Consider the following 23,424-nt stretch of genomic DNA (forward strand, 5'->3'; position numbering starts at 1 on the left):
GGATCATGCCCTGGGCTGAAGGCGGTGCTAAACCATTGAGCCACCCAGGCTGCCCAACCAGAGGAAATATTACTAAAACACAGAAAGCAAAGGAAGGAAGGACAAATTTAATTATATAAACTATATTAAAACTTCAACTTTTCATATGTTACTCACCATCCATGAGAAGCCAATGGCCAGTGAGAACCCAGATAAGGACGAGCATGACAGACAGAGAGAATGATAATAATTCAGCAGCAGTGAAACGCCCACAGCAACCAAAGGAAATCCTGGAAAACACACATTTATTGGACTAATATAGCAATATATCATATTTCAATAACCAAAATCTCCCTTGGTCCTTCATGCCCAGAGCTCATGATGGTCAGATTAGAAAAGCAGGCTATACCCAGACATCTGGAATTTGAAAATATCCAAACCTCCTTTGAGTAAGCTACAGATATGCAGAGGAATTAATTATACTTCTGCACCCATCTGATACTATACTTTTTTATCCAAAATTATCAACATGGGTGTTTAGAAGTTTAAAGTTACAACACACACACACACAAAAAAGTTACAATGCCAATCTTTGGAGAGTTAAAGTACATGATACAGGAAATTCTGTTCTTATGAGGAAAACAAAATGAAGTATTGACCTTCAATCCACTGGGCAATGATGAATACATATTTATAAAATGACAGTAACTATCTGGTTATCACGAATTCTTGGGAAAATCAGCTGCCCCAAGTACCTGGTTTCCTAAGTGCATATGGCATCTCTGTTAGCACAGCATTTTGTTTCCATGGAGCAGTGGCTTTAGGAGTTAAGTTGTAAAAAGTGTATACACGGGGTTTAGACCATAGTGGCTAGTATATACTCTAGGTCACCAAAGATGAAAGGCAAAAATGTTTCAGTCAACCACTATTTTCATATCCCATTAGCTCCCTAGTAAAGGAATGAAAGCAGTGCTTCAAAACAAAACTGTTTATCTTTCAATAATCTAAGCAGGAAGCATATTTCAACAACTCAGACTGCCTAAGTTTGTTTACATTTCCTCTGCTATGAAAAGGTGCAAAAAGAAATACCATCTTCCAGTCTTAAAGATCAAACATCTCCCTTCCCAGTCTTCTGGTATTTGTGTGCTCAGTCAATACCAGAAATTTAGACTTCTAACAATGCTATCAAGTATAAGATAAAAACATACACAAATTCATAATTTAGAGGAAAATCCCAAGTCCTTACTTATTCTGAGGTGAACAGGGTCTTGTTAAATACTGGCACATCGGGAGGAGGAGGAAAGCAAAAGCTATTGTTGCAAGAACTAGAGAAAGAAAATATATAGTTAACTTTTGTTTAGTTTGAACTATAGGAAAAATGGCATGACTTATGGAAACACTTACTGCCCAGAAAACTTTTCTCAACAGATACAATTAGTTAACCAGAGAAGAAAAATGTCTTCTGTCAGCATTGTACAGATAAAGTCTTGAGAAGAAGTACCTGATTTGAAGTAGGGGAAAGCAGAGACATCTAGGGGTTCTCATTCTCTTCTATCTTAACACGAAAAGAGAAACAGCAGGCCAGGGTATGATCTGACATGTCCAGCATTTTGCTGACGTTTTATACACTCTATTACCTCTTGACTTAAAAACTGATCAGAGGGCTGACCGTTCAATTACTGATTATCACTGTGTCTATCTACAGAAACATCAGTGGGGGTTGCCAATGACTGCTCTCTGCCACATTGGACCTTCTGGTAATCTTCCAGACAAGGAGCCACAGTCAAAATGGTCCTACTATGGTGTCATAAAGCTCACAAGTTTTCAAACCCCTGGCCTTTTATTCAGGCTATGCTGGCAGTCCCAAACTGATGATATGTGTATCATCCAGTGGTTCAAAGAGAAGTGTAGGGAGTAAAAATCAGACTTAAGAAGAAAAACTTGCATAGCAGGGTATATAAATATTAAGTTTTGAATGATGATTAAGAAGAGGTGAAAAAATTTCCTGTAAGGTTAATGTTTAAGAATAGAGAAGAAACTCACTTACCTGCTGTACATATTGTAAAAACTACTTGAACTGAGTCAAAGAAGAAGAACATTACTAGGAGAGAGACAGATGCTCCAATTGGAAGGAACAGCGCCTGGGTAGAGTCAATAGTTTGGATACCTGAAAGAGAAAAAGGGACCTATTAATGACTTAAATAACAGGTGCTATGTCCCTACTTCAGAGACATTAACAGTTGCAGGGGTTAGTACATAAGACATAGATCATCTAGGTCCTTTGATTCTTTCCTTCCCACTGAGATTATGAACTTCTTGCTCTCTTCATGGTGCTTTCATTATAGCAGGTGCTCAAGAAATACTTTTGAACTGAACTACCACTTCCTGCTGCTAACAATCTGGTTGACAAGGCACCAAAAAAAAAAAAAGACCATCAAAAATAAACAAAAACAGAAAACCTGGAACAACAACCGGTAGTAAAAATTCACATTAGTCAATTTGAGTACATTTGCAGTCTCATGTGCAGGTTTGGTAAAAGAGGTGGTTTAAATATACTAAGTAAAATAACTTATCATCATCTACAGATTTATTCATGTTCACTCTTCTCCACTGTCACTGAGGATCACACCTCTGGGCTGGGGAGTGGAGGGAACAAGACACCTGAAAACCAAAAATCAGAAAAATTATTTTATGGGAACCAATAAGAGATAAATGGGAGAAAACAATTACTTGGGATACAGTAATATTTAGCACAGTGGTTTTCAGTTCGTGGTTATTCATCAGAATCACCTGGAGAGCTTTAACAATTACAATGCCCAGGCCCAACCCCAGATCAATGAAACTGAAATCTCTGGGGGTTAGTAGGGCCCGTTAAAAACTCCTGAAATTTTCTTGTACATACAGAGTTGAGAAGCATTAATAATAAAGTATCTGGTAGAGAAGAGAAACATGGCACAATCTGATAACCACTGAATTAAAAGAAAAAATTACTAATCTGTGTACGATCTACTTCCACAAGAACCTGCTGAGATACAAAGTTCTTGAGAGGAATCAAAGAAAAAACATTCATATGAGCTATTATAAAGAAATGCCAGAAGTAAATGTTTCTTTTCAGTAAATTAAGGCTATGAATAAGATATAATGTGACCAGGATGAACATAACTAGGCAGAAAAGGTTGCAATCATCAACTAATGCTTAAAAACTGCTCTTTGGGGCGGGGGGGGGGGGGGGGACTTGGTGGGAGGAGCAACATATGCTATATGTTGGCAAATTGAACTCCAGTAAAAAAAAAAAAATAATAATAATAATAATAAAAACTGCTCTTTGGTATTTAAATTTACCTGTCCCAAGAAAGCTATTTAGGTATTTTTGTTAAATATTAAATATTTCTACAAAACAAAATTGCTTCTCACTGGCTAGGCAGAAAAGTCAAATAATTCACCCAAGGAATAGGGCATTTCAATTTAGGAAGAGTGACCTATGTTTCAAGATAGACATGTTCTCTAAGATGGCTGACCAGAACTGCAGTTAAACTTGGCCCCTGGATCCTGTGCACGCATACAATCTTAAAGTGTATTATGGACATTTATGAGACAAAACTCTATATGAAATTCACCTAGTTGTTTTATCTGAGTACTCTACACTTGGTCAAAGAACTACTAGAGGAAACTACATTTCAGGTGCCTTTCCCAACAGAAAATAATGGTTTCTCAAATAATTTTTATATGAGGAAAAACAAATCTTAAAACACACACTTGTACCCTCCTCTTTTGTAAAACAAAACATCATATAGTCTACAGATTAATTATATTGGTTTAAAATATGGACAGAAAATTTAAATGGCTGGCTAGAACAAAGACTGATTAGTAAGTCAGGTATGAAAGAAGTATTTGTTTATAAAAATCTAAATTTTAGAAGTTCAATCTGCAATCAAAACTGAATACAAAGAGCTTTTCTAGAAAGACAATGTACAGATTTTTTTTTTTTTGAAAGCACAGATTTTTTTTTTTTTTTAAATTTTATTTATTTATTTATGATAGTCACACAGTGAGAGAGAGAGGGGCAGAGACACAGGCAGAGAGAGAAGCAGGCTCCACGCACCGGGAGCCCGATGTGGGATTCGATCCCGGGTCTCCAGGATCGCGCCCTGGGCCAAAGGCAGGCACCAAACCGCTGCGCCACCCAGGGATCCCGAAAGCACAGATTTTAAACTGTGGAGGTATGAGACACTGCTTCCATTAGTTTTATAAAAGAATGCCCCAAGGGAGTTTACCAAACATCAGCGTCAGAGGGCAAGGGAAGTTCCTTTAGTTGCTGACAGTATGTTAACTAAAAAAATGTATACAATTTCAATACTGTACTTTCTAAAGGTCTGGAGATAATGGTTCTGAAGGGGATGGAGCTGATTAGTCAGAAATTTCAGCCACATTTCAGTGACTTCAAAACAAAACAGAGCATAGCAAAACAGAGCCCTCATAATTGAGGAGTTACTCCAATGCAACTGGCATTACCTTTAAAGCTAAAATTAACATAAGAAATAGGGATGAGGGACGCCTGGGTGGCTCAGCGGTTTGGTGCCTGCCTTCAGCCCAGGGTGTGATCCTGGAGTCCGGGACTGAGTCCCATGACGGGCTCCCTGCATGGAGCCTGCTTCTCCCTCTGCCTGTGTCTATGCCTTTCTCTCTCTCTGTGTTTCTCATGGATAAATAAAATCTTAAAAAAAAAAAAAGAAAGAAAAAAGAAAAAGAAAAAAGAAATAGGATGATTTTCTCTTCAAGGCAGACCTAGGGATAAGGCAGGCACTTTTGAACAGTGGCAAGAAGCTAGTGGAACACAGAGATCGAGGGCAGTCTCAAAAAAAGAAAAAAAAGAAAAAAAAAGAAAAAGGAAGAAAAAGAAAAAAAGAGAGAAAGAGGCATGGTGACGGAAAAAATTAGTACAGAGAAATTATTTTTAGCAATTAGTGAACAAGGCTATAGGCTAAATATATGGTCATGAAATAGATACTGAACAATACACTACCATATTATTGATAATTAAGAAATTTACTGATTTTGCACCTCCATTAAAGAAGCAGGCTTTTCACTATTTACTAGCACCTATTACACAGTAGGTAACATGACGGCTTGAAAAAAACTGTATACTCTTCACAGTTCAGATAAATTCCACAGGAAGCTTGGTAAAGGACTTCAAGGTGTCAGATAATGGGGGTAAGGAAGGGAGTTGTCCTTTTTTAACCTACTTAATACTGATTAAATAAAGACTGGTGTACCAGGAGGAAAAGTCTCTATGCAAGTTTCTTGGGGCAGATGTAGGCATGAGACTGGATTTAGAATAAGGTTAGGGAAAATCAGAGAGGACCTGGAGGACATTCCCTCTTTCCCACTTTCTTTCTAGCCCTTTTCATTGTAAAACATAACACGCATATAGCAAAGTTCATAAAACAAAAATGTAGAGTTCAATCATCACATGGCTAATACCATCCAGTCAGGAAACAGAAGCTTGCCAAGCCCACAAGTCATTCTTGTGACCCTCTCAGTCCCTAGTCTTTTCCACAAAGGGAACTACTATCCTGGCTTTTATGATACTTTCTTCTTTGCTTGCTCTATTTTATCTTCTTTGCTCTATTTTATAGGTTTTCTACCCAAGTGCACATCATAAAATACTAATATTTATTTTGCCTATTTTTTGAGCTTATTACATACACTGAATTAAGTAGCACATATTTTTTGTGTGTCTGGGTTCTTTTGTTCAACATTGTGAGCAACATTCACACTGTTTAGGTAACCATATGTCACTCATTTTTGTGTATATTTCACAAATTCCTTGATTCTTATTTATTTTGTGAGTAAGCAACTGCAAGCTTTATTTTTTAATTTTTTAAAAAATTTTGCAGGGTGCTGGGGTGGCTCAGTTGGTTAAGCATCTGCCTTTGGTTCAAGTCATGATCTTAGGGCCCTGGGATCAAGCCTCACCATCAGCAGGGAGTCTGCTTCTCCCTCTTCCTCGGCTTGTGTGCCTATGTATGCGCATACATTCCCTCTCAAAAAAAATCTTTAAAAAATTTTTTAAAAAAAATTTTGCAACCTTTAAGAGCAACCTCTACCTATCTACACTTTCTTCTATAGTCAATTCGTAACACTCTTCCCAAAATCTGAACACTAAATTCATACCTTCCTTTCCTGAGAGCTTCTCCCTAATTCTTCTACATCGTTAACATTCAGGTCTTCAAGCTCTTTAGCACTTACACAATCTCTTGTGTTTCTCTGTTCATCTTTCTGGTTATTATTTCCTTAATTTTGAAAAATATACCCTGTTGTCCATGCTGTCCCTTCAATATGGAATGGTGTTGTGCTCTATGATCAAGTACTGGCCTTCCACGCTGCAACAGCCATTTCTTTCATTGTGTTTTTCCTGATTATGTGGAAGTGGACTGCATTCTCTCCTAATCTGTGTCTATCCTTTCTGGTATTCATGGCCCAGATGAGGCACTGAGAAAATATTTCTGTGAAGATAATTCAGCACAACATGGGAGGCAGATTTAGGAAAACCACCATTTAAATAAGCATCTAGGGGCGCCTGGGTGACTCAGTGGTTGAGCTTTTGACTTCTGCTCAGGGAGTGATCCTAGGATCCTGGGATCAAGTCCCTCATTCGGCTCCCCTCGGGGAGCGTGCTTCTCCCTCTGCCTATGTCTTCTGCCTCTCTCTGTGTGTCTCTCATGAATAAATAAATAAAATCTTAAAAAAAAAAACAAAAACATCTACTACTCCTTAGATGTTAGTGGTAAGAAATGAAAATTGATGTCACCAGGTAACTTCCGTCCACTGTGTGGAATGATCTAACCATTTATTTGAAGATAAAATCGTACTCAGACACATTTTGTCTATTTCTTTTAGATTTCTGTGATTCAATGTACAATGGATTTATAATATGGTTTAAATACATCATCTGCATATATGCTATGTAACACAGGACTTGTAAAAGAGTTTCAATTGTATAAAATGATTTGGCTTAAAAAGTTGATAGAAGATAAGTGCTATGTAATCATTTAACCTGAAGATCGGGTATTGACACTGGGTTTTACCTGGTTCCTCACAAGTTACTGGTATGGTATTTATCCTCATACAAGGATCTGTGTTGTAAGTTTAAGGAAAAACTCATATTTAAATGATTCTACTTACTGTATTTGTAATGCCTACTTTACACTCCTGTGAACAACAAACACATTTAATTCGGTGAAAATTAGGCAAGTAGAATTTGGCTGATGGGGACTGAAAGTAATCTCTTTTTGATTTAACTTCTAAAATTCTCCCATCAGTATTCTGACTTTATATTGGATCCTCAGTATTTCCTCTCTGGTAGGTGGTGACTTGACACTTCCTATAAGTCATGCTCATTCTCTCCTCAGTGCCTAATATCATATGCTCTTACCACCCAGAATGACTTCTCCAGCAATACGAGAGTTCACGGTTTAACTCACCTTCTCTGGGACAGAAGTCCCTTATTAAATTGGCCCATGAAGGCTCACCCTGAACTGCCTCTCTCTTTATTCTCTTTGTACATGGATGATGACAAATGAATTAATCTCTAGTGCTTACTCTGACCTATGGATAGCAGATGCTTTTTCAGAAGGACTCTGAGGCTATGTTAAAGGTCTGTGAGAAAAAGTTCCTGTTCCAGGGACAGGAAGTGGTATTTGGTATCTCTGTCTTAGGACTTTATTAACCCCTTACAAAGTGTTTTGGCCACACTGCCTAGTAACAGCTTGGGTACCAGCTCTCATGCTTTTGCAGCTTTCAAAATATCGAAAAGATTATCTAAAAAATATATATCTAATAAATTGCATGGCAGGAACCTAGTATCATGCTCTTGATTATCAAATCAAGTCTCCTTATTTATAATTCAATTCCCTTTATAATAAGCATCATCAATTTTCTATAACTATAACTGAAGCACAATTTACATATCGCAAAATTCACCCATCTTTTTTTTTTTTTATTTATTTTTATTTTTTTTTAATTCACCCATCTTAAGTGTCCCACACTTGCCAGGCAACTAAAACTCCACTGTATGTCTCTCCATATTTGCCGTTTTGGAAATTTCATATAAGTGGACTCATACAATATGTAGTCTTTCCTGTCTGGCTTCTTAACATTATGTTTTGAGGTTCATACATGTTGTAGCATGTACATGTATCAGTACTTCATTCTCTTTATTTATTTTTTTAATTTATTTTTTTTTCATTCTCTTTAATGCTGAATAGTATTCCGTTGTATGGATATGCCATATTTTGTTTATCCATCAACTAATTTATTGATTTCTTTCTTTTTTTTTAATTTATTGATTTCTGAGTTGTGTTTCTACTTTTTGGCCATTATAAGCAATGTTGTGAAACATTTGCCATTTAGCACACTTCTATTTCTTATAAAGCAAGTACTCTTATAAAATCTTTAATATCAGAAGAGGTTGTCATAATAGTTTTACAAGTACTTCATGTAACTCTCTTCAAGAGTCCCTGAATGGGGACGCCTGGGTGGCTCAGCTGTTGAGCACCTGCCTGTGGCCCAGGGCATGTTCCTGGAGTCCCAGGATCAAGTCCCATATCACATGGAGCCTGCTTCTCTCTCTGCCTATGTCTCTGCCTCTCATGAATAAATAAATAAAATCTTAAAAAAAAAAAAAGTCCCTGAATGAATTTGTGATCAATGATTATTACAAAATAATCAACATCAAAGAATTTAAATGAAGTCATAAGCAGGCAGACACCTGCAGTACACAAGAAATCAGTGGTTTAGATTCAGAACATTAAGAATTTTTACAAATTATACCATATAGATTAGATTTTATTATTATAACCAAGCATAAATCCTTAAACCCAGTAAATTAACTGGGGTTATAGAAAGAATCTAATTAAGACCACTACATGTATGAAGGTTAATTGACATAAAATGTCTTACTATTATTGGTGCTGTTGCCATTGAAAGACCCAGAAGAACTGCTATTGTCTTTTTCCTTATCTTGATTTTCAAAGTCCATATTAAGGGACCTGTGGAAAAAATTGTATAGGCAAGTTTAATTCTGCTTAAGAAAGAAGTATGTTTGAAAAGTCAGTAATGAGACAATATTTTAACATGCTAAGGCATTACAAAAGATTGGAAAGGCTCTTTAAACAGTTCTTGTTGCCACATTTTGAAAAACAATCTACATTCCTTCTAATATGTCAGTTCAAGAGTTCTCCTGACTGCAGATAAAAGCATTCCATTGTGGCTGAATCTAACAACCATATCTCTGTGCACATCCTTAATTACTTCCATATGATAAATACCTAGAAAGAGAAGTGTTGGGTCACAAGGCAAGCACAATTTTTGAGACTTTAACATACTACATAACTGCTTTCAACAAAGTTATACCAATTTACTCTCTCATAGCAGTGTATGAGAGCATTTTTTCTCTATACCTTATCAGGTTTCATTTAACATATTCTTGAGTTTCTGCTATATATAGGGCTGTTCTACATAGTGGAGATTACAACAAATAGTGCATAAAACAGGCTTTCATGGATTGTACATTCAAAGAGGGCGGATACCAACAATAGACAAGTAAGTTAAATGTATATTAATGGTTACAGCTAATGAGAAAATGTAGGAAATGAAAAGACTAAGTTTGAAATTTTAAATAGGGTGGGTTGGAATAGCCACACTGGCATGATTTCTAAGTCAAGACCTGAAGGAAGTAGTCCATTGTCCATCTGAGGAACTAACAATCCCATCTCTTTTCTAATTTTGCTTCTTTAACTACTAAACAATTTTGTGTACATTGAGTTCTCATTTCTTTCTTTTTTTGTTAACTAACTGTTCAAGTTCTTAGCTCATCTTCAACTATGTTAAAGTGTTTGTGTCCCAAAGAACTTCCTGCAATGATGGAAACATTCTGTATCTGCACTGGGTAGAGATTAGCCACATGAGCATTTAATATGTGAGAGTATAATGAGGAACTGAATTCTACATTTAATTTTAATTAATTTGAATAATTTGAATAAACTATAAAATTCTTAGATGAAACACAGGAATAAATCTTCACAATCTTGGATTTGAAAGTGGATTCTTATATGTGATGCCAAAAACACAAGCCAAAAAAACGATAAATTGGACTTCAACATAAAAACCTCGTGCTTCAAAGGACATAATCAAAAAGCCCCAACTCATAGGATGAGAGAAAAATATCTATTATATATGTCTGATAAGGGCCTTGCATTAAGAACATAAAACAACTCCTACAATTCAATAATAAAAAGACAACTCTATTAAACAATAAGCAAAGGATCTGAATAAATACTTCTCCAAAGAAGATATGCAAATGAAAGATATGCAAAAGACCAATAAGTACACAAAAAGATGTTTCACATCATTAGTCATCAGGAAAATACAAATCCAAACAGAATGAGATAAGCACCTTCTTCATATTCATGAGGATGGCTGTAACTAGAAAATCAGATAATAATCAAGGACATTGCTGGAGGGAATGTAAAGTGGTGCAAACACTTTGGAAAACAGTCTGACAGTCTTAAATTCCTTTAATAAATATAGGGCTATTCAGGCTATTGATTTCTTCTTTAGTGAGCTTTACCAGATCGTGTCTTTCAGATTGTGTCTTTCAAAGAATTGGTCCATTTCATCTAAGTCACCAAATTTACTGGTATAAAGTTGTTGATAGGGGTCGTTTATTATCCTTTTAGTATCTGTAAGCTCTAGTAATATCACCTCTCTCATTCCTGATACTGGTTTTATGTCTTCTCTTTTTTCTGATTAGTCTGGCCAGAGGTTTACTACTTTTACTGGTCTTTAAAAATCAGCTTTTAGTTTCACTCATTTTTCTCTACCCCTAGAGAAAATATTTCACTTATTTTGGCTTTGATCATTCTTCTTACCTTTTGCCTGTTTATTAAATTGGATTTAATTTGCTCTCCTCCCAGGTTGTTTATTAAGGTTAAAGTTTAGATTGTTGATACCTTTTTTCTTCTATTCCAACCTAGGCATTTAGAGAAGTTAATTCCCCCCAAGCATTGCTTTTGTTGCATCTCATAAATTGAGTGTTTTCACTTTCTTTTAATTCAAAGTGCTTTATTTTCCTACTTGACTTCTTTTTGGATGTATGGTAGTGTTATTTTTGTTTCCACATATCTGGGAATCTTCTGCATCTCTTTCTGTTATTGATTTCTAATTTGATTCAATTGTGATCTGTTAGGGACTGAATGTGTCTGCTACCCTCCCCCCCAACCTCCCCCAAAAGTTCATTGGTTGAAGCCCTACTCCCAGTATGATGGTATTTGGTGACTGGGTCTTTGGGATGGACCCAAAACCCAACCTTGCTGGTACCCTGACCTTGGATTTCCAGCCTCCTGAACTGTGAAAAAATAAATTTCTATTATTTAAGACATCCAAAATGTGCTATTTTGTTACTGTATCCCCAGCTAACCAACAGAGATCATACTTTTTATGCCTTATATACACTTATTGAGACTTGTTTTATATCCCCAAATACACTCTATCTTGGTAAATATTCCATGTGCACTTGAGAAGAATGCATATTCTCCTGTTGAATGACGTGTTCTATGAATGTCAATCAGGTCAAGTCGGTTGAGAATATTATTCAACCCACTATATCTTATAGTTTTTTTTTTTTTTTTAAGATTTCATTATCTACTCATGAGAGACACAGAGAGATGCAGAGATACAGGCAGAGGAAGAAGCAGGCTCCATGCAAGGAGCCTGATGCGGGACTCGATCCCGGGACCCTAGGATCATGCCCTGGGCCGAAGGCAGGCGCTAAACTGCTGAGCCACCCAGGTGTCCCCAACCCACTATATCTTTACTGATTATCTGACAATTTGTTTTATCAAGTACTAAGAGAAGGGTTAGAAATCTTCAGCTATATTTGTGAATTTGTTTTATTTCTTTTTTTTTTTTTTTGTTTTATTTCTCCTTGAAGTCTGTATCAGTTTTTGCCCCATGTATTTTGAAGATCTGAGATGCATAAACATTTAGGATTATTATGTCTTGTTGATTAATCGACCCCTTTATCATTATGAAATAACCTTGTGTAATAATGTTCCTTGCTCTGAAAGCTGCTTTGTCTAGTATTAATATAGTTACTCCAGCTTTCTTTTGATGAATATAGTATAATATAATCTTTTCCCAATCTTTTAAATCTTTTTCTGGCTTTGTGTCTATAATGTGCTCCTTGTAAGTTGCATGTAATTGGATCTTGCTTTTTAATTCAATCTGACAATTGCTGCCTTTTGATTGCAGTGTTTAGACCAATTTCATTCAATTGTTATGATCAGGTCTGAGACTATCATATTGCTATTTGTCCTATCTTTGTTGTTCCCCTTTACCTGACTTCTTGTGGACTAACAGAATTGCTTTTTTTAAAGGTTAATTTATTAATTTTAGAGAGAAAGAGAACACAATCGGGAGGAGGGGATGGGGGAGAAGGTGGGAAATCCTCAAGCAGACTCTGCTGAGCACGGAGCCTGACACAGGGCTCAATCCCATGACCTTGAAATCATGACCTGAGCTGAAATCAAGAGTCAGCCACTTAACTGACTGAGCCATCCAGGTGCCCTAGGATTAATATTTTTAATGATTCTCTTTTATCTCTTTTGTTGTCTTATTATCTGTAACTCATTCTTTTATTTTAGTGGTCATTGTAGCTTTTATATTAATCATCTTTAATGTTTACATTAAATTACCAATACAGTATAACTTAAAGTTACATTATATAGTACTTCATGTATAGTATAAACACCTGACAACAGTTTACATTTATTGCTCTGTACCTCTATACTATTACCATGCATTCTGCTTTTACATGTTATGCTATAAACTCCACAATATGCTGTTATTTTTGTATACATGGTCAATTATATTCTAAAATTTTTTAAATAATAAGAAAATAATCCTTTTATACTTAGCAATATTGTTACTTTCCTGGTGATCTTTATTTCTTTGTGTAGATCCAGATTTCTAGCTGGTACCATTTTTAATCTGCTTGAAGTACTTCCTTTCACATTTCTTATAGGGCAAAATGGTTTTGTGTATCTAAAAACATCTTAATTTGCCTTCATTTTTGAAAGATTTTTTGCCAAAAGAATTTGTCAACACAGAATTTTATGTTGATGGTTTTTTCCTTTCTGTACTTTAAAGCGCTTGTTCCACTGTCTTCTCACTTATATTATTTTTGATGAGAAATCTGGTGTTTATCCTTATTCTTTGTTCCTATATAACATGTTCTTCTGCCCACCCACAGCCTGGCTCCTTTTTGGATTTTCTCTTTTATGACTGGTTTTGAGTGACTTGGTTATTGATGTGCCTCAGAGTAGTTTTCTTCATGTTTTATGTGCTATGGGTTTAAAGTTTCTTAAATCTGTGGGTTACAGTTTTCTTCAATTTTGGAAAAATTTTGGCCTACTAATTCAAGAATTTTTCTTTCCTTCTCTTTCTTCTCTCTTGCAGAGATTCTGATTGCCCATATTATTAGCCCACGGGGGTTGTTCTTTGATATTCACAGGTCAAAGACACTCTATTAAAAACTTTTTATTCCTCTCTTTCCTCTATTTCATTTTGGATTATTTTCTGTCACTGTGCTTTCAAAGTTCATTAGTCTTTTCTTCTATAATATCTAATTGCTGTTAACCCCAACCAGTGTACTTTTTTCAAGTTTTGAAACTTTTTATTTACATATTAAAAAGACACTCCATTCCAATAATTAATATCATTTAACAACAACAAAAAAATAACACTCTGATTAAGCAGCATTTTACAGCACCTTAGAACAGCTTGGATTTTACTCTAGATTTCATTGTTGTCCTACCCAACTTCTTCACCAGCATGCAAGTTCTCTTCCTTTTCTGCCAGCCAGACAGGCAGATGGGAGGATACGTATGTGGCCTTTGTTGTCAGTAGTCCTCAATACTTTGATGTAAAAGGAGCAGCAGTCATTTAAACTTATTCCAAACTCTCCGCTTCTTATAAAGTTAAATAGCTAAAGGCAGTAAAATTAAACACACAATGCTTGGGGAATGTATAGTGCATACTGGCAGTATATACTTCATTACGTTTTGTCTGCTTGCTTCCTATGTTCAGTTGTTTCTTTTGAAGGCAGATTTTTCTCTTGCGTTTCTATCTTCTTCAATTTTGACTTACTAAATTTCTCAATTTCAGCCATATCAGGTTTGTTAGACATGGTTACGGAGGAAGCAGAGTGAGATGCATGAGGAAGCAGTATCGGGTCTGAGCAGAGACTGCCACTGAGTGCCCATTCAGTGTATGTTTGTTTTTGTTTTCACTTCCAGAGGCTTGATTTTGGCTATTTTGGAATATCTTCCATGTATTTACCTAACTTTTTGTACAGTTGGAATTTATAATATCAGTTTTGATGTACTTCTCTGTTAATTCCAACATATGTGTCAGTCCTGGATTGGTTCTGGTTATTTTCCTCGTCATTGGTCATGTTTTCCTTTTTTGCTGCCTGTCACCTCTGCATGTATGCGAGATATTGTGAGTTTTACTTTGTTTCTATATTTTTATATTCCCATTGGTTGTCTGACATTTTAAAATTCCTATAAATCATCTTGAGCTTTGTTTTGGAATATTGTTAGTTACTTAGGTGTAGTATTTGTTCAGGTATTGCTTTTACAATTTATTAGGCAGTGCTGAATTTAGGGTACTCTCTACCAACTGAGGCAAGACCTTTCTGAGTACTCTACCCAATGCCATGTGAACCACAAGGCTTTCCAATTTGGCTGATAGGAGCAGGTACTCTTCTTCTAATCCGTTCACATTATTCTTTCCTTAGCTTTATGTAATTTCCTCACATGCATGCACTGATCAATACTCTGATGAATGCTCAAGGGATATACCTGCAGATCTCGGGTTTTTTGTTTTTGTCTTTTATACTCTGTCCTATTAACTCTAGCACCTCAGACTTCCTGGGCTCTCAGCTCCGTCTCCTTGAGGCAGGGGATGTTTCTCCCTGCACCATGACCTAGAAATTGTCTTTAACATTTTCCCTTTTTCTTAAATTTATTTTTTATTTTAAAAAGATTTTATTTATTTATTCATGAGAGACACACACAGAGAAAGAGAGAGACAGAGAGGCAGAGACACAGGCAGAGGGAGAAGCAGACTCCATGCAGGGAGCCTGATGTGGGACTCGATCCCAGGACTCCAGGATCACGCCCTGGGCAGACGCTAAACCGCTGAGTCACCCAGGGATCCCCTTAAATTTATTTTTGACTAATAAAAATTGTACAAATTTACGGTATACAACATGATGTTTTGATATATGTATATACTGTGAAATGCTTACCACAATAAAACTAATTAGCATATCCATTGCCTCCCATAATTATCCTTTTTTCTCATGGTCAGAACACCTGATATCTACTCTCTAAACAAATTTTAAGTACACAAATACATTAACTATACACACACAATGTACATTAACTTATACCTCGGAGTTTGTACCCTTTGATCAATCTCCCCAACCCTCCAGCCTTTGGTACTACCATTCTACTCTCTGTTATTATCAATTCAATTTTTGAGGAGTGGTGATTGGAGGCAGAGAGTACTACCTTAAGAAAGCTAGAAAAAGTTTATCATCTCTCAGGATTACTACCTTTGTTGTCTGATGAACAGTGTTCCTGAAATCATTATTTCAGGTGGGATGGTAAGTCCAGTTCCTGTTACTCCATCTCAATTGGAAGTAGAAGTGCTTCTAGGTAGTTCTTTTAAATATTCAGGTCCCAACTGAGCAGATTTTGAAGTGAAGGAGAGGCCTCCTTTCATTTCTTATTCATGCTGTTTATAAGTCCTTGGGGGTACTGGAACATTGTAGAATTTTAGCCCTTTCTTCAGGAAAGCAAAGGATGCTATCCTGGAGAGGTCAGAATTTTTCCTGGAAAGGACTCAACCAAACTATGAAGCTCAGGTCCTACTGATAATGCTCTTTACTTCATAATTTCCTACCTTTATGACTCAAAATCTGCTAGCCCCAATAAATTTAACCCTCTACTGTAATGGCTTGACTCTAGGTGCTGGAGAAGCCTCAATTGGTTATGTCTTCAGTTAGAATTGGTGACCTGCTTAGAAAAGCCTATGGAGTATTGACTGGTTAGGTACCCTTCACCCTGGTCCCCTATGAACTTGGCTAATTAGTTGTTTAACAAACTGTTGCACTGGAAGGGCAACCCTAATGGTTGACAAATTCTTCAGTAAGACCAAAGGATGGGTATTTATACAAATGTGGTAGACGCATGCCCGTTAAAACATGGCTAACATTCCTCTTCTGAATGGTCAGGATTCTGATATGTTGGCCTCCCTGGGAGTTTATAATTAAGAGAGAGAGAGAGAGAGAGAAAAAAAAAACCCTGTATTTTAGAACATCCAACTTCTCATATCTAATAGTGGGGACTTCTATTTCTCCAGTAATCAGAGGAAGACACTTTAACAGAGATTAGAATGTATACTAGTTATTCTCACACTCAGTCCTAGTCATTGCTTTAGTGACTGGCTTCTGGGACAAATTCTACTCTGTCAACTTTGAATAGTTCCACAACAAACTAGATACAACATTTTGCAAATATTTCTCTTGCTAAGACATCTGTCCTAGTTTTCAGTATATGGTTTATAACATTTCTATGGTTTTTAAACTTTAATTCACATTTCTTGTGGAAGAGCTAATCATTTGTGGAAAATTAAACTCTAAGACTTGTGATTTAATTCATGAGAACCTATTTGGAGCCATGGGGATATGAAGACCACTTCTTCCCTGTGGGCATGTTTTGGAAAAGACCTGTATTAATTTAAATCACATTTTTCAAGTTCACTTACAAATGGAGCAACAACAACAACAAACATTTGTTATGCTTACTCTGCTTCTCAGAATCTTGGAGATAGCATGGTACATTTACAGAAATTATTAACCCACATCTCAACCATTGGGGCTGGTTATTTACACACTGTTAGCTTTTCCTATACTTTCTGCAGGCATTATATTGATGTCTGGACTGCAAAGTTCCGGTCAGCTCTGCTTTGACCCGAGGCACAACTGTTACAGAGCCTTTGTCTCTTTAACACTCTTTAACAGAGTGTTAAACTGGGTAAATGAAACTGGTTGCTGAGAGTACTGTCAGATAGACTTACAGGTGATATCTAACTCCAGTTCAATATATTAACTAAGGACTATTTAAAGCTCTATCCTGGCTGTTTTAAGCCAAGGATTCATCATCTTTTCAAATACCAGTAGATTGTGATTAACTTAAAGCCAGTTTTAGCTGTAATGTTTTTCTTAGAACCTAGTTTGATAAGAACTGTTGCAGGAACATGAAAGCTTTAGATAGGCTAATGAGGTACTGAGTGGGGTGGAGTGGAGAGAGTAAGCAAGCATGTTATATAATTTGAAGCTAACTTTGAATTTCTTACTGTCTCAAATAAGCTTAAAATCAAGCACTGCCTGATTATCAGAACATAGGTCACTACTACACAAAACAGAAATCTGGTTAAATGAGGTTGTGGGGCCCCACATGTTTACTCAAACAGGAAAATTCTTTACAAAACAAGATCAATGGACAACCCAGGTTTAGCAGATTCCAGGCCACTGCTACTGAGGTCCAGTAACAGTTATCCACTCTGCACAAATAACAGCTAACTTAAGCTGTTTAAATAATGTCTTTGCTGAAGACTCTGTCTCCTGAGCAGAATTATGGGCCTTTATCCCGCCTGCCTTGGTAATCTTATATTAACTCTACAGAAATTGCTTGGCTGGACTTAGAAGAGTTTGTTCCACCTTCATGAAAGACACTTTCACCTCCCCCTCCCCCTCCCATCACAATCTCATCATTATTACTATACAATAACACACATCAATTCATCATAATGTTATTACTAGACATTCCAGCCAAATTTTATCTTGGCTATTTCCTTAACAGCAAGTCTGGGTTACTGAAATCAATGTTTAAACACACTCATAAAAAGACTTTAGCTGTGGCTATTTCATCACAGACAACCACCTACCATCGTGGGAAAAGCCATCTAAATTACAGCATATTATTTGCTATTTTTAGTTGCCTTGTCATCAACTATGACTGAAGAGGAAATAGTTATGGGTCAAGCTGTAGGAGGCATACAAATTTCTAATTATAAATGCTTGAGAAGAACATGAAGAATCTACTACTGGGCAGCCCGGGTGGCTCAGCGGTTTAGTGCTGCCTTCAGCCTGGGCTGTGATCCTGGAGACCTGGGATCTAGTCCCACATCGGGCTCCCTGTGGGGAGCCTGCTTCTCCCTCTGCCTGTGTCTCTGCCTCTCTCTCTCATGCTGTGTCTCTCATGAATAAATAAATAAATAAATTATATATATATATATATATATAAAAGAATTTACTACTAAGAATCCAGGTAAGAGATGGTTTTCTGACTAAGCAACTGAAAACTTCCTAAGGGTTAAAATAATGGTAATAGTTAACCTTTATTGGGCTTATCCTGTCAGGCATTATGCTAGCTGCTTTACAGGCAAGACTTCTTTTTATTCACAGAATGACTATAATTAGAATGTTGACTGTATTTGAGACAGAGCATTTAAAGAGGTAATTAAATTAAAATGGAGTAGATAGGGTGGGCCCTAATCCAATTTGACTGGTATCTTTATAAGAGGAGGTAATTAGGACAGAGACAGATAGCCACCCCAGGCACATGCATACATGTGAGAAGTCTATGTGAAGGGTACCATCTATATGTGAAGACAGCAATCTATAAGCTATTTCAGCATGAAACCAACTATCTTTTGTTTAACCATTGATCTTGGAGTTCTGGCCTCCCAAAATAAATTCCTGTTTTTTAAGTTAGCCAGACTATGTTACTTTGTTATGGCAGTTATAGCAAACTAATATGAAGATGCTCTATTATTATCCCCATACGGTTAGGAAATGAAGGTTCTCACTATAAACCCTGCCTTGGTTATAACAGCTCCCCTTCCAAAACAAACTACTATTTTTTTTGAAAAAAGGAATATATCTACTATGAAAAAACTCAAACAGTAAGAAAAGATACGAAATAACAGACTTCCATAATCCCTATCTCCAGAGATAAATGCATTTGGTATACAACTGCCTTTTTCAAAAAATGAGGATTAATATATTATTTCACAAATTAATTTTTCATTGAGTAATATGCCAATGACACCTTTTTATATCAATACATACTATTTCTTATTAAAAAAATAACTATACAGCATTTCTCCTTGAGTTAACTTAATCTGGTAACATTTTTGGATGAATTGCACATATCTCATCTTATTACAGAGAAATATTAAGATAAGCAACCTTTTATAAGTAGATGGCATTTTAAAAAAATATTTTATTTATGAGAGACACACAGAGAGAGGCAGAGACATAGGCAGAGGGAGAAGCAGGCTCCCCGTGGGGAGTCTGATGCAGAACTCGATCCCAGGACCCCAGGATCATGACCTGAGCTAAAGGCAGATGCTCAATCACTTAGCCATCCAGGTGTCCCATGATGGTATGGCTTATCTTGAGCTGCGTAGGGTTCAACTGACAACTGAGTCTGCCAGTTAATTATAGTGTCAGAACAACAACTGATCAACATTCTTCAAATTTAAATTAGTAAGTGAAAATCCTAAATGTGCTTTTTTTGGGTCATTTTGATGTGCATTTCATAAGTAATATATCAGACATTATATGAGGAAATGGTTTAACATTCTCTGAGTGCTTCAATAGTATTTTATTTTGGCTGAGGTGGAAATCTGGTTATATTTGCCCTAAATTTTTTTACACTAAAACTGATTTCAGCTGCAAGGAACAGAACTTTAGGAAATCAATTACTCATGTCTTTATGTACTGGACTAGATTAAAAATGATTTTCTGAGGAAAATCCTAGGTCTGTGGGAATTTCTACTACTTGCCCAGAACAAGGGGAAATATGCACTTATCATTAGGCCTTTTTAAATTCCTTAGTTCTGATGAAAATACAAATGTGCTCTGAGCACTATAAGACAAAGAGTTCTGTATTCAGCTGGCAACAGCGTACATGTCTGGATTGTTGCCAACATTTATCAAGAGATCAATATTCAGGAATAATCACTTGAAGAATGAACAATCCATATACTTCTCTAGATATTCCAAAATATAATGTTAGACCAGAATAAGGTAGCAATCTGGACCACAACTTTCTGCTGCTGGCAGTGTACCTCTAATTTTGGCCAAATTACTTTTGCTGAAATGTATTTTCACGAGATGTTCTTCAACATCTGATTTTGAAGGGGGTCTTCAGGATAAAGGTCTGTATGATCTTAAGACCAGGAACAGTTGTAAGTGATCTGAACAGCTGGCTTTTTTATTTCTTTTTTTCTTCTGAAAGTTGGCGGCTAGAAAGCTTATTGTGTGATTTGTGGACCATCAGTAGTAAAGGTGTTGGCCAATATGGTTTGCATTTTTAGAATTACTTTTGGCTGTCTCCACCCATACTTTTTCTTTTCTTTGGCCCCATTTTAATTTACCTCATCTTATCACAAGTTGGAAAACTTTAGCAAATGGCCTGAAATCCTTTTGAACAGGGCAGAGCAAAAATAAAGCATTTCAGGAAGCAAAATGGAGCTGAGGACATTTTTACTAAGTTACACTTTTTCACTCATTTGAATTCTGATAATGGAGTGCACTAGGAGAACTGGAGAAGAAAGGTAAATTGGAATTTTTAATCTTAATTTATCTTAGTATTTTAAGAATACCATGTTTTTGATCATCCTAATATTAGAAGCAGATGCAATGAAGAGGGGAACTGAAGATGGTTGAACTGGATCTAAGCTAAATATTTATAAGTAGAACACTTTTTAAAAATTTTATTTATTTATTCATGAGAAAGAGAGAGAGAGGCAGAGCCATAGGCAGACGGAGAAGCAGGCTCCTCACAGGGAGCCCAATGAGGGATCTGATCCCTAGACCTCAGGATCAGGTCCTGAGCCAAAGGCAGAGGCTCAACTGTTGAACCACCCTAAATGAAACATTTTAGGGTCATCCGGGTGGCTCAGCGGTTGAGCGCCGCCTTCAGCCCAGGGTGTGATCCTGGAGACCGGGGATTGACCCACGTCGGGCTCCCTGCGTGGAGCCTGCTTCTCCCTCTGCCTGTGTCTCTGCCTCTCTCATGAAGAAATAAACAAAATGTTAAAAAAATAAAATGTTTCATTTATTATTTTTTAAAATAGCTTTGTTTTTTTTTTTAAGATTTTATTTATTCATGAGAGAGACAGAGAGAGAGAGGCAGAGACAGAGGCAGAGGGAGAAGCAGGCTCCACGTAGGGAGTCCGACCCGGCACTCGACCCAGGGTCTCTAGGATCACGCCCTGGGCTGAAGGTGGCGCTAAACCGCTGAGCCACCCGGAGTGCCCTAAATGGAACATTTTAAAAAGAGTTGATGAAACGGTTAAATATTATCAAGGAACCTGTCCATATATATTACAATGTACATAACCATGCCCTATATTTGGTTCCTGTATATGCTGTTTTCTGAAGGTAGGACAGGTTATGAGATGGCAGCAAGAACAGCTCAAAGGATAACATGTTGCATGCCACACCACTGTGTGATCAACACGCATCATGATGCATCATGACACTGTGGACCAGCATGGAACTTGTTTCTACTCGACTAGTCTGACTTTACAATGATACAGCTTTAGTGTGAAGGGCAACACAATCATAGAAAGTGCATTTCTTATTCTCTCTGCAGTCTCATTAACTTGATGACATTGTCTTCCTAGAGTAGGATGGGGTATAAGCAAACAAATTGCCTTTGCCATTGAAGAAAACACAGGAAAGCACCTATCTTAAAAAAGATAGTAGTTACCCTACAGTTATAGAAGTTCCATTCTTCCTTCATATACCAACTTTATATAGGGATTATAGATAAATATATATTAAATAATTATCGGGCCACCTGGGTGGCTCAGCGGTTGGGCGTCTGCCTTTGGCTCAGGGTGTGATCCCGGATTCCTGGGATCAGGATCAGGTCCTGCATGGGGCTACCTACATGGAGCCTGCTTCTCCTCCCTCTGCCTGTGTCTCTGCCTCTCTTTCTATATCTCTCATGAAGAAATAAATAAAATATTTTTAAAAAGTTATCTTTCTATTTAGAGAGAGAGGATATAAAATAAATCTTCCTTTTGATTTTCTTTTAGATCTATTTCAAACCTGTTATACGTTTGTTTGTCTATGATTCCTGACAGGAAAGAACTCAAGTATCTTGCCAGTAATGAGCTGCAGTTGGAAGTTTGTTCTCTCTCTGCCCCTTTTTTAAAGATTTTATTTGAGAGAGAGAATGAACAAGAGAGCACACATGCACAAGCAGGAAGTAAGGGGCAGAGGGAAGGGGAGAAGCAGACTCTCCCGCTGAGCAGAGAGCCTGACTCAAGGCTCAACCCCAGGACCTTGGAATCAAGACCTGAGCCCGAGAGGTAGACCCTTAACCAACTGAGCCACCCAGGTGCCCCTTTCTCTCACTGTTAATGCTCTTCTATAGTTTGTCAAACTCTTCAGGGACATACTTATTAGATGAGTGAGTATACTGTTTTTTTTCTGAGCAATGGAAAGACTAAGGGAGACAGGTGTCAATTTAAGTAATATAGGAAATCCAGCAAAGCTCAGCCAAGGGATGGCAAACATAAGGGTTCCTAAATTGAGAATTTGTTTTGACTTTTATTTTTATTTATTTTTTTTAAAAGATTTTATTTATTTATTCATGAGAAACAGAGAGAGAGAGAGAGAGAGAGAGAGAGAGCGAGCGCAGAGACACAGGCAGAGGGAGAAGCAGGATCCCTGCAAGGAGCCCGATGTGGGACTTGATCCTGGATCCCGGGATCACACCCTGAGCCAAAGGCTCAACTGCTGAGCCACCCAGGTGTCCCTTGTTTTGGCTTTTAGAATCTAGTTTTACACAGCATAGTTATTCTTTATTCTTTCTTAACATGAAAGACTGGTGGGAAATAACCAGCACAATTCACAAATCTTTAATCCTGTATTTTATTATATTCTCCATGTCTTCACAGCTTCAAATAAATAAAATGTGATAATTAAATAAGCAAATAATATATTCTTATGGTCTCAGAGGAGATATGAACATACTTGGTTGGGTAGCTGGCAGGCAGGCAACACAAACAGTTCTACTCAAATTCAAGAAACGTTTTATTGTGTATGTTCTTTATGCAGGGTAGCATAAAAATGAATCATGGAAGCAAATGGAGAAAATTTAAGTAGTAGGTAGTGGTAAACCATCAAGGACAGCACAAGATTAAACATTGGAGGGGAATTTTTTTTCTTTTTAGCAAAAGGGAATAACTCTGAGAACTTTAGGAGAGTTTCAAATAGATCTGTAAAAG

The 23,424-nt window shown here is 36.9% G+C and overlaps 2 protein-coding genes across 5 annotated transcripts in view; both read right to left on the reverse strand.

Moving 5' to 3' along the window:
• The window catches only part of SPPL3 (signal peptide peptidase like 3), a 139,929-nt gene that overhangs the window by 14,521 nt on the left and 101,984 nt on the right, over positions 1-23,424 (reverse strand). For 2 of the 4 annotated variants that reach the window (XM_072802830.1, XM_072802827.1), the window contains 4 exons: positions 8,941-9,029; positions 2,027-2,146; positions 1,226-1,304; positions 157-269 (listed from right to left, as the gene is read on the reverse strand). In XM_072802830.1, coding sequence (XP_072658931.1) covers positions 157-269; positions 1,226-1,304; positions 2,027-2,146; positions 8,941-9,029 — 401 coding nt within the window. Of the gene's footprint in view, positions 1-156; positions 270-1,225; positions 1,305-2,026; positions 2,147-2,552; positions 2,590-8,940; positions 9,030-15,661; positions 15,915-23,424 lie in introns of those variants that run through there. The other 2 variants (XM_072802826.1, XM_072802828.1) reach the window with 2 other exon arrangements.
• On the reverse strand, positions 13,635-14,438 carry LOC140619445 (thymosin beta-4-like). Its single transcript, XM_072802831.1, has one exon. The coding sequence runs from the start codon at positions 14,225-14,227 to the stop codon at positions 14,096-14,098; it is 132 nt and encodes a 43-aa protein (XP_072658932.1). The 5' UTR covers positions 14,228-14,438; the 3' UTR covers positions 13,635-14,095.

The sequence above is a fragment of the Canis lupus genome, chromosome 27 (genome assembly GCF_048164855.1).
Source record: "Canis lupus baileyi chromosome 27, mCanLup2.hap1, whole genome shotgun sequence".
Classification (NCBI taxonomy): Eukaryota; Metazoa; Chordata; class Mammalia; order Carnivora; family Canidae; genus Canis; species Canis lupus.

Excerpts from the sequence above, each read along its gene's own strand:
- LOC140619445 (XM_072802831.1), bottom strand. The coding sequence starts at position 14,227 with ATGTCTAACAAACCTGATATGGCTGAAATTGAGAAATTTAGTAAGTCA.